The 9,903-nt window shown below is 41.1% G+C and overlaps 1 protein-coding gene across 2 annotated transcripts in view; it reads right to left on the bottom strand.

Annotated features, from left to right (window-relative positions):
- Positions 1,753-9,903, bottom strand: part of KATNA1 (katanin catalytic subunit A1) — a 29,948-nt gene continuing 21,797 nt past the window's right edge. The window contains exons 6-11 of one of the 2 annotated variants that reach the window (XM_021086876.1): positions 8,006-8,111; positions 6,451-6,609; positions 5,414-5,540; positions 4,572-4,706; positions 3,501-3,627; positions 1,753-2,103 (exon numbers count right to left, since the gene is read on the bottom strand). In XM_021086876.1, coding sequence (XP_020942535.1) covers positions 1,905-2,103; positions 3,501-3,627; positions 4,572-4,706; positions 5,414-5,540; positions 6,451-6,609; positions 8,006-8,111 — 853 coding nt within the window. In that variant the 3' untranslated portion in view covers positions 1,753-1,904. The remainder of the gene's footprint in view (positions 2,104-3,500; positions 3,628-4,571; positions 4,707-5,413; positions 5,541-6,450; positions 6,610-8,005; positions 8,112-9,903) is intronic. The other variant, XM_021086880.1, reaches the window with a different exon arrangement.

Below are 9,903 nucleotides of genomic sequence, written 5' to 3'. Positions count from 1 at the left end.
CCTGTACCAAGACTACTTACCTTCAATGAACCAGGATTTTAAAACAGTGACATGTTCTCACTCTAAAATAAACTTTTCTTTTTTTTTGAAGGAATAAAAAAGTCTTTTTGGAATAAAAACTTTGCCCAGGTGACAATTACATATATAACAGCTCCTTTCACATAACACTGGCTGAAACCAAGTTTCAAATTAGTTAATGAGTCCATCAGTGTCATGGAATTAGAATGTGCCTTTGCTCCTGTGGTTCCAAGTATAATCCTATTGACCCTACAGTGGTGTTTGGTTTTTTTTAAACCATCACCCATATTGATGTATATTTTACAATGTGATCTGGTACATAATACATATCTTTACTCCATGTGATAGATACTTTGTTTTAATAAAAAAATTTTTTTGATTGCAACCTTTCATTTAAAACATTGTTTAGGGACTTCCCATTGTGGCTCAGCAGTAACAAAACTGACTCATTTCCATGAGGATGGGTTTCAATCCCCGGCTCTGCTCAGTGGGTTAAGGATCTGGCATTGCTCTGAGATGCAGTGTAGGTCACAGATGAGGCTCAGATTTGGCATGGCTGTGGCTGTGGCTGGCAGCTGCAGCACCGATTTGACCCCTAGCCTGGGAACTTACGTATGCCGTGGGTGCAACTCTTAAAAAAAAAAAAAACACACACATTGTTCAAGAAAGAAATGATTGGGTTTTAAAACCACCTTAGATTTCTGCTAAATAGGTAAGTATAGAGTGGAAGAAGGATGGCAGGTAGTAGAGGGAGGGAGGGAGGTTTCATTCTGCTTGTTTTTGTTGAGGAATAATAGCCCTGTGTGATGGACTGTCTCAATATTCTAGATGAATAAATAATAGTATACCGTTCAATTTAACCCTAAAGTCACCTAGCTAGTAACACTTTTTCCCATGTCCTTCATCATTCTCTAAGTTGCTAGAAATCACTAGTTCTAACTTTAAATGATGGCAGAGTCTTGGTTAATCAGTTAAGCAGGAGCTTGTAGACTCTTGGAAGAACAGTGTAGGAGGTTTTCCTTGGAGAGTGCAGGCTTGTGGGCAATGATTCCTATCCCTCCTTCTCTCCTTAGCTGTGAGACCTGGGGCCTGGCCAGTCTCCCCGAGGATCTGTTTTCTATGGCTGGGATGACACAGTATTTTCTTTTTTTTAGCAAGTAATTATAAATGGAAATCCTTCCTAAAATTTTATACCATACACTTTATCTCATTTATTAACTTTCACTTGCACCCTTAACTATTATTTTAATTACGCTTTGTATCTGTGAGTGATGGGTTAATGAGTGCCATTAGAGTACAGCCAACAGCATCCACCTGCCTACAGTGCAGCCTCTTACTCAGGCAGAATAAAGTCAGACGGATAAGGCTGTGTATAAATGTATTTTTTTCCTTCCTTTTAAAAGCACAGGAAAATGAAGAGCCTTTTCAAGTTCTCTCAGGAGGAGGAGGAGGAAGTTACCACAACACCAGGCAGGAAGGAAAGTATGCTGGGTGTGGTTTATACATCAGTTGACTGTGTGTTAAAACGTTCAGGAATTTTCAGTTATCCACTAGCACCTAAGGAGCTAGAGCCAGTCTTATTCCCTGGAGGAATGGCGGGCAGTGGAAGAGAAGATGATATACTCTGAAGTGCACATAAAGACAGTTTTCCAAGCTAAGTGATAGAATTTATGGCAACATCTGTCGTCAGTGAAAGAGAAATAGAGTAATGCTAAAGTAAAACAAATCTACTTCTAGCTTTAAAAAATTGTATTTATTCAGAATCATACTTTGTTTTTTTACTCCTACCATTATGAAAGTTTAAAAAAATATAGCGCTCGGTGCAACGAAATACTAATTTTAATTATTATTCAAACACTTAATGCAGGTTTCCCACATGTGAAAATTCAGCATGATCCAAACTCATATATCCATTTCTCATATCTTTCAATGTCTGCAGCAGACACCGATTTAGAAACCTTTTTTAAAGCCATTTCAAAATCCTCCATAGTTGTAGGCATGTGCATTTCTTCTTTTGAAAGATTTCTGATTTCTTCTGGGGTCAAACCTTCAATACGCCTTCTCATTGCCATCAAGGATGCATCCCTGGGTTTTAAATTAAAACAAAAATGGAACAAAACCAAGAAATCATAAAATTACGTTTTGCTTGAATAAAAACCTGTGAACAGAATTTTCCAGTGTGTGTGTGTTCTTCTGTAATTATCTTATTACACACACATATGTGGTACTGCAGAGAATCCAGTGTTGGACTACAAAGCGTGTTCTGAGTTATTTTTTTTAGCAGTTCAATCTTCCATTATGAAATGCTACTCATTTTAAAGAACTGACACTGAGCCAAAAGCCCAAGAAGTAAAAGGATATAATAAAGAGAGCAACTGAATTTTATTAAAAGTGTAACATAAAGTAATGAGCATCACAGAGACAGTACAGAATCTGTTAGCTAGAAAATTAAATATTTCCTGGAGTTCCCATTGTGGCTCAGTGGTTAACGAATTCGACTAGGAACCATGAGGTTGCGGGTTCCATCTCTGGCCTTGCTCAGTGGGTTAAGGATCTGGCGTTGCCGTGAGCTGTGGTGTAGGTCACAGACGTGGCTGGGATCTAGCGTTGCTGTGGCTCTGGTGTAGGCTGTTGGCTACAGCTCCGATTGGACCCCTGGCCTGGGAACCTCCATATGCCGTGGGAGCGGCCCAAGAAAAAAAAAAAGGCAAAAAGACAAAAAAAAAAAAAAAAAAATTAAATATTTCCTACTACATGTGTAAGAAAAGCTGATCAGGTTAGGAGGTCTCTCCCTTCCCCCCTTTGTATTAGTGCTATTTTTTCTTAAAGGAGAAACTTCAGATTCAACTCTTTTCTTTCATTCAGTTTCATCCTTAACAGCGGTCACCATTTGTGCAAAAGGACGGCAACAAAGCTGTTTCATACACGTTATTGCTAGTCTTAACAGCCCTGCATGGTACACTTAACTTTAGAGATGAATAAACCAGTGTAGTCATTGCTACACATTGCTAATAGGTGCCTGAACTAATACTTAGAAAAAAACCTACCTGAATCAGCTGGATTAGAGACTGCCTTTCCTTTTTACTGCTGTTCCTATTACATTTGGGACACTCACTGAAAACGAGATTGTATTCCCCTTCAATATGCCACATCAACCTATTTCAAATTATATTTTCTGTGTAACAGTGTGCTGAATGAATGCACTAACATGAATCTTTCTGATCCAAGACAATTATTTTCTAAATTTTACACCAATTGTTCAAACATTAGGTTCTTGAACTTGTAGCTTTTAAACTGTAGCTACTTCACTGACATGCAAGACACCCAAATGACCTATCAGCACTACCTGACCCTAACTTAAAACCAAAACTTAGGTCTCTAACTAGATTATAATATGGGTCTTTATTCTTCATCTTAATTCAGCATGAAAACTATTGTGAGTTTATACCCACAAAAGCCTATGCTTCCAAAACAGTTCATACCTGCACACGTTGGTAATGTCCGCACCAGAATAACCTTCCATGTTTTCTGCTATACTTGCAAGATCAACATCATCAGCCAGTTCCAGCTCACGCAGACTGATTCGTAAAAGCTCCTCCCTGCCTTTTGCTAATGGTAGAAACAAATTTTAAAATGTAAGCCTTCAACGTAAGTAATGTTTTACTTTTCTCCAGTCCACCTCGAGAATTTGTCTTCCAATTCTTACAGCTTATTTGCTTCAAAAATTTAAGAGCTGTTCCTCAATGAATTTATTTTAAAATTTTTAATTAATTTTTTTAAATAGAATTATTTCATTGAATTTTATTTTTTTTTTTTTTTTTTAAATGTTATCTGTCTTTTTTTTTTGTCTTTTTGCTATTTCTTTGGGCCGCTTCCACGGCACATGGAGGTTCCCAGGTTAGGGGTCGAATCAGAGCTGTAGTCACCGGCCTACGCCAGAGCCACAGCAACGCGGGATCCGAGCCGTGTCTGAGACCTACACCACAGCTCACAGCAACACTGGATCATTAACCCACTGAGCAAGGGCAGGGACCGAACCCACAACCTCATGGTTCCTAGTCGGATTCATTAACTACTGTGCCACGATGGGAACTCCTTTACTGAATTTTAAATTCCCTAGTATCAAGGCTTTAGGCTCCAGATATAGCCAAACCAGTTAATATAAGGAAAGACATCCTATATTTGTCTTTTAAAGGAAAGTTCAGAAATTCCCTTTGTGGTACAGTGGAAACGAATCCAACTAGGAACCATGAGGTTGTGGGTTTGATCCCTGGCCTTGCTCAGTGGGCTAGGGATCCGGTGTTGCTGTGAGCTGTGGTGTAGGCTGCAGACATGGCTTGGATCTGGCATTGCTGTGGCGCTGGCGTAGGCCGGCAGCAACAGCTCTAATTCGACCCCTAGCCTGGGAACCTCCATATGCCGCAGATACGGCCCTAAAAGGACAAAAGACAAAAAAAAAAAAAAAAAAAAAAAAAAGTTCATTAATACCAAAATTCTTAATTTCTAAGCAAAACTAAGAGTTAATATGAGCTTTCTGATTCAAATGAAGATACCTGATGGTAATGGGATATAGATTCTTTTTTCAAGACGTCTTCTTAAAGCCTCATCAATATCCCAGGGAAAATTAGTAGCTGCCAGAACCATAACCATTTTGGAAGGGTCATCATTTTCAGAAGCACCTCCAACACCTTAACGAAGGGTAAGAATATGGTAAAACAGACACAAAACAAAGCTCAACTACTTAAAGATCATCAGATACTTAGCACAACAATAAAAGGAGTATAATCATCAAGCCTCCTTAAGACTTAATAAAGCTAACTAGTACATAAATGAATTTGTGGTCCTGAGAAGCATAAGTTTTTGTAAGTATGCGAAAAACATGACTTAAAATAGTTTTAATCAAAAGACTAATTCATGAGTTCCCACTGTGATGCAAGGGGTTTGGTGGCCTGTCTGCAGTGCCAGGACACAGGTTTGATCACCAGCCCGACACAGTGGGTTAAAGGATCTAGCATTGCCACAGCTGTGGCATAGGTCACAACTGTGGCTCAGATCTGATACCTGGCCAGGGAGCTCCATATGCCATGGGGCAGCCAAAATAGGAAAGGAAAAAAAAAAAAAAGGCCAGTTCAGCTTAGTTACACAGCAATTTAAAAAATTATTCAAAACCAAAACCATACATCTCCCTTTCTAAGGCCAATTTATCTGCATTTATTTCAATTTCATGGCTAAAAATGAGATCAGTGTGTGTGTCCTATGAATGAAGAGCCATTATTTCCGGTGTGTCACCGCTGTCCATCTCCAGGACCTACTTGGCAGCCCCTCCCGTTATCTGGATGTGTGGGTTGGCACTAGGAGGAGAGCTCAGTCAGTTCACGCAGATACACATGCATACCATCCATCTGAACCAGCAGCTCGGCTTTCACCCTTCTGCTTGCCTCGTGCTCTTCAGAAGTCCCTCTGCGACTGCAAATGGAATCTATCTCATCAATAAATATGGTGGCTGGAGAATAAAATCGAGCCTAAAGAAAGAAACCAGGTTTTTATTTCATTCAAAAGTAACCTATAGGAGTTCCTGTCGTGGCGCAGGCGAAACAAACCTGACTAGGAACCATGAGGTTGCGGGTTCGATCCCTGGCCTTGCTCAGTGGGTCAAGGATCCGGTGTTGTTGTGAGCTGTGGTGTAGGTCACAGACATGGCTCGGATCTGGCGTTGCTGTGGCTCTGGCGTAGGTTGGTGGCTATAGCTCCAATTAGACCCCTAGCCTGGGAACCTCCACTGCCTCGGGTGCAGCCCTAAAAACGCAAAAACAAAACAAAACAAAACAAAAAACCCCCCAAACCCAAAAGTAACCTATAGTTTAGCAATTAGAAAACAGCTCAGGAGTCTGCCACACTGGGCAGCTGTCTCTTTTGTCCTAATACTGGGGAGGGAAGACAGAGCTGGAAAAGCTAAATTACAGCTGCTAAGGTGGACTTATTATATACTTAAATATTAATGGCACTTTTTGTGCTATTGAATACTGTAACTGGTTCTATCTATTTGTTTAGGAGTCATAGGAATACAGGATTATCTGTATACTACAGTGACAGGGATAACAATGGTGGGAAGACATTTACAGACACTGCTAAGTGTTCTGAAGTTCCAGGGAAAAATTTGTTAAAGAGAACCACTACCTTAAATAAAATCACACAGATTCCCTCTAAGAAAGTTTAATTACATTCATTTTTCTTTCTTTTTCTTTTCTTTTTTTTTCTGTCAGCACCCAGAGCCTGTGGAAGTTTCCAGGCCCAGGACAGAACCCGTGCCATAGCAGTGACCCGAGCTGCTGCAGTGACAACACTGGATCCTTAACCTGCTGAGCCACAAGGGAACTCCACTTTCTCCCCTTTTAGTAGTAAAGAATCATTAGCGCCGTCTCAAACACTTGCCATTTCGAACAGAAGACGAACAAGCTTCTCAGACTCTCCTCTGTATTTGGAAGTCAGGGTTGATGACGAGACATTGAAGAATGTTGTCTTGCATTCCGTAGCCACCGCTTTGGCGAGAAGGGTCTTTCCTGTACCAGGTGGGCCCACCATCAACACTCCCTGTTGGAAATAGAAGAGCATCAGCAAAAGATTTATCCACCATTGTTCTAATTCACAGGAATTCCATTACTAAGGATCAGTTTTCAACCAACTTACACATAATATTAGGACAAAAGACAAAGAAGGATACTTTATCACAAATGTAATTTTTCCATTATAAAGGCAAGGAAGTCATACATTATTATTAATAATCTGGAACTAAGAGAAGAAATATAATAAGTATTAATGTACTGATATTATATCATACCCTAACACAGGTGCCATTAGTATCTGGATCCATTTCCTACTAGTCTTTTCACTCAAACAAATTAGATACTGTTTTTTTTACTTAGTTGGACTCAAAGTAGGTCTATAATTTTGTATTCTGCTTTTCACTGAACATTTCAAGAATAAAAAATAAGTACAGGGAGTTCCATGGTGGTGCAGTGGAAACAAATCCGACTAGTTAGTATCCATGAGGATGCAGGTTCAACCCTGGCCTTGCTCAGTAGGTCGGAGATCCGGCGTTACCGTGAGCTGTGGTAGACACAGCTTGGATCCCGAGTTGCTGTGGCGTAGGCCAGCAGCTACAGCTCCAATTCAACCCCTAGCCTGGGAACTTCCACATGCCGTGGGTGTGGCCCTAAAAAGCAACCAATCAATCAATCAATGTACAGCGTTAGTCATTAGCACATTTCCCAAATCCAAGAGTGTTTTGGAGAGTCTTTTTTTGGACCAGCACATGGTTTTTAAAAAGTACTCATGAGGAGTTCCCGTCATGGCTCAGTGGTTAACGAACCCAACTAGGAACCATGAGGTTGTGGGTTCGATCCCTGCCCTTGCTCAGTTGGGGAAGGATCCGGCGTTGCTGTGAGCTGTGGTGTAGGTTGCAGATGCAGCCCGGATCCCGCGTTGCTGTGGCTCTGGCATAGGCCGGTGGCTACAGCTCCGATTCGAACCCTAGCCTGGGAACCTCCATATGCCGCGGGAGCGGCCCAAGAAAATGGCAAAAAGACAAAAGAAAAAAAAAAAAAAAAAAGTACTCATGAGATCCAAATATGTCTTATTAATTTCTTAAGAACAATTCCAAGAAATACAGATATAAGTTCTACAACATGACACATAAAATGGATTATTTTTGGATTAGGCAACGTGTTCATATTTGCAAATATAAGTTCATTATAAATCTGCTGTGTGTCCAACTTTCCAAAGACCTCACTCCACCTGTTTCTTATTCTGGGAACCTTGCAATAGCTTTCAGTCGAAAGTTCTGAATAACACAATATAGTTTTCAAGTTGAAATTTTCTTTACCTACTCTTTTCTCCTCTCACTTACCCCAATACAGATAAATAATGGCTTTCTACAGCCATGCACCTGCCATTTGCTTTGACGATGCCATAATAGTGGTAAACTTACTTTCCACGGTCTCCTAATGCCCTTAAAGAACTCTGGCATCCACATTGGTAACACCACAGCTTCCTTAAGCAACTTTTTAGCTTCTACTAAATCAGCAATATCATCCCTGAAAGAGAAGATATTTTACCAACAAGCTTAGGTTATATGCTTAACTCATGTAGTCATTTTTGAGAATCACTGAATCACACAATTTTACACTACTGACAGAATGCTACGCTTCTTCTAGGCACTTGTGAACTGACACCCGTGATGAGCCCTGCCACGCCAACCAGTATATGGCCAGAGCCCTATCTGAGACTTCAATTATTGGCAGTAATGATTTTCAGCTTGGTGGATGAGAACACAGGTCTACGGCCGACCCTTAAGTGTTATGATGCCATCTCACTTTAAATTCCTCCTCTTAGGGAGTTCCCGTCGTGGCGCAGTGGTTAACGAATCAGACTAGGAACCATGAGGTGGCGGGTTCAATCCCTGCCCTTGCTCAGTGGGTTAACGATCCAGCGTTGCCATGAGCTGTGGTGTAGGTTGCAGACGCGGCTCGGATCCGGCGTTGCTGTGGCTCTGGTGTAGGCTGGCAGCTACAGCTCCGATTAGACCCCTAGCCTGGGAACCTCCATGTGCCGCAGGAGCGGCCCAAGAAATGGCAAAAAGACAAAAATAAATAAATAAATTCCTCCTCTTACAAGGCTCATTCCTCAAACTCCATGATTTAAAAATAATGAACCTAAGAGTTCCCATCGTGGCTCAGTGGTAACACATCTGACTAGTGTTCATGAAGATGCACGTTTGATCCCCTAGCCTGGGAACTTCCATATGCCGTGGGTTTGGCCCTAGAAAGCTAAAATAATAATAATAATAAAAAAATAATGAACCTATTAAAAAACCATAAAGAATAAAAAGGGCATAAAGCAGACACAGGCTGCAAAACTGCCTCTTTGACCTCAATGCTATAAGAGGTAGACACCAAGGTTAGAGAGCACCATAGAGACTGCTGTGAAGTCATCTCCAACCACTAGAACACAACCACTACTACAACTACTGGTACACATGGCATGCTAATATATTATGATATATGATAGGACAATATATTTTAAGATGCCCCCCAAATGTACCTAAAAATAATTAAAGTTTTAAAAAATATACACCAGAATGTACCTAACTTTGTGGGAAAGAGTGCTTTATAACTCGCTGTGATAAATTACAGGTATAATATTAACAGAGAACCACTGCTCTGAGTAATAGGAAATAAAAACAACATATATTAGATAAACCTAAAGATAACAGCAACACACATGCATAAGAATGACTGCCAGAGTTCCCTCTGTGGTGCAATGGGTTAAGAACTGACTGCGGGAGTTCCCGTCGTGGCGCAGTGGTTAACGAATCCGACTAGGAACCATGAGGTTGCGGGTTCGGTCCCTGCCCTTGCTCAGTGGGTTGAGGATCCGGCGTTGCCGTGAGCTGTGGTGTAGGTTGCAGACGTGGCTCGGATCCCGCGTTGTTGTGGCTCTGGTGTAGGCCAGTGGCTACAGCTCCGACTGGACCCCTAGCCTAGGAATCTCCATATGCCGCAGGAGCGGCCCAAGAAATAGCAAAAAAAAAAAGACAAAAAAAGAACTGACTGCGGCAGCTCAGGTCATTACAGAGACACAGGTTTGATCCCTGGCCCAGTGCAGGAGGTTAAAGGATCTAGCCTTGCTGCAGCTGCGGCACAGGTCAGAGCTGCAGCTCAGACACAATCCCTGGCCCAGGAACGTTCACATGCCACAGAAGCGGGTATTAAAAAAAAAGAATGACTACCATTTTACCATTAGAGAGTGTCCCAAAAAGAAGATGAAATTTCTGTGACCTTATTTCCATTTGGTATATAGGATTTTTTTATTTAATAAAAACGTTAT

Source organism: Sus scrofa, chromosome 1 (assembly GCF_000003025.6).
Source record: "Sus scrofa isolate TJ Tabasco breed Duroc chromosome 1, Sscrofa11.1, whole genome shotgun sequence".
Taxonomy (NCBI): Eukaryota; Metazoa; Chordata; class Mammalia; order Artiodactyla; family Suidae; genus Sus; species Sus scrofa.
Note: the sequence above shows the minus strand (reverse complement) of the source record. Positions and strands in the feature narration are given on the sequence as shown.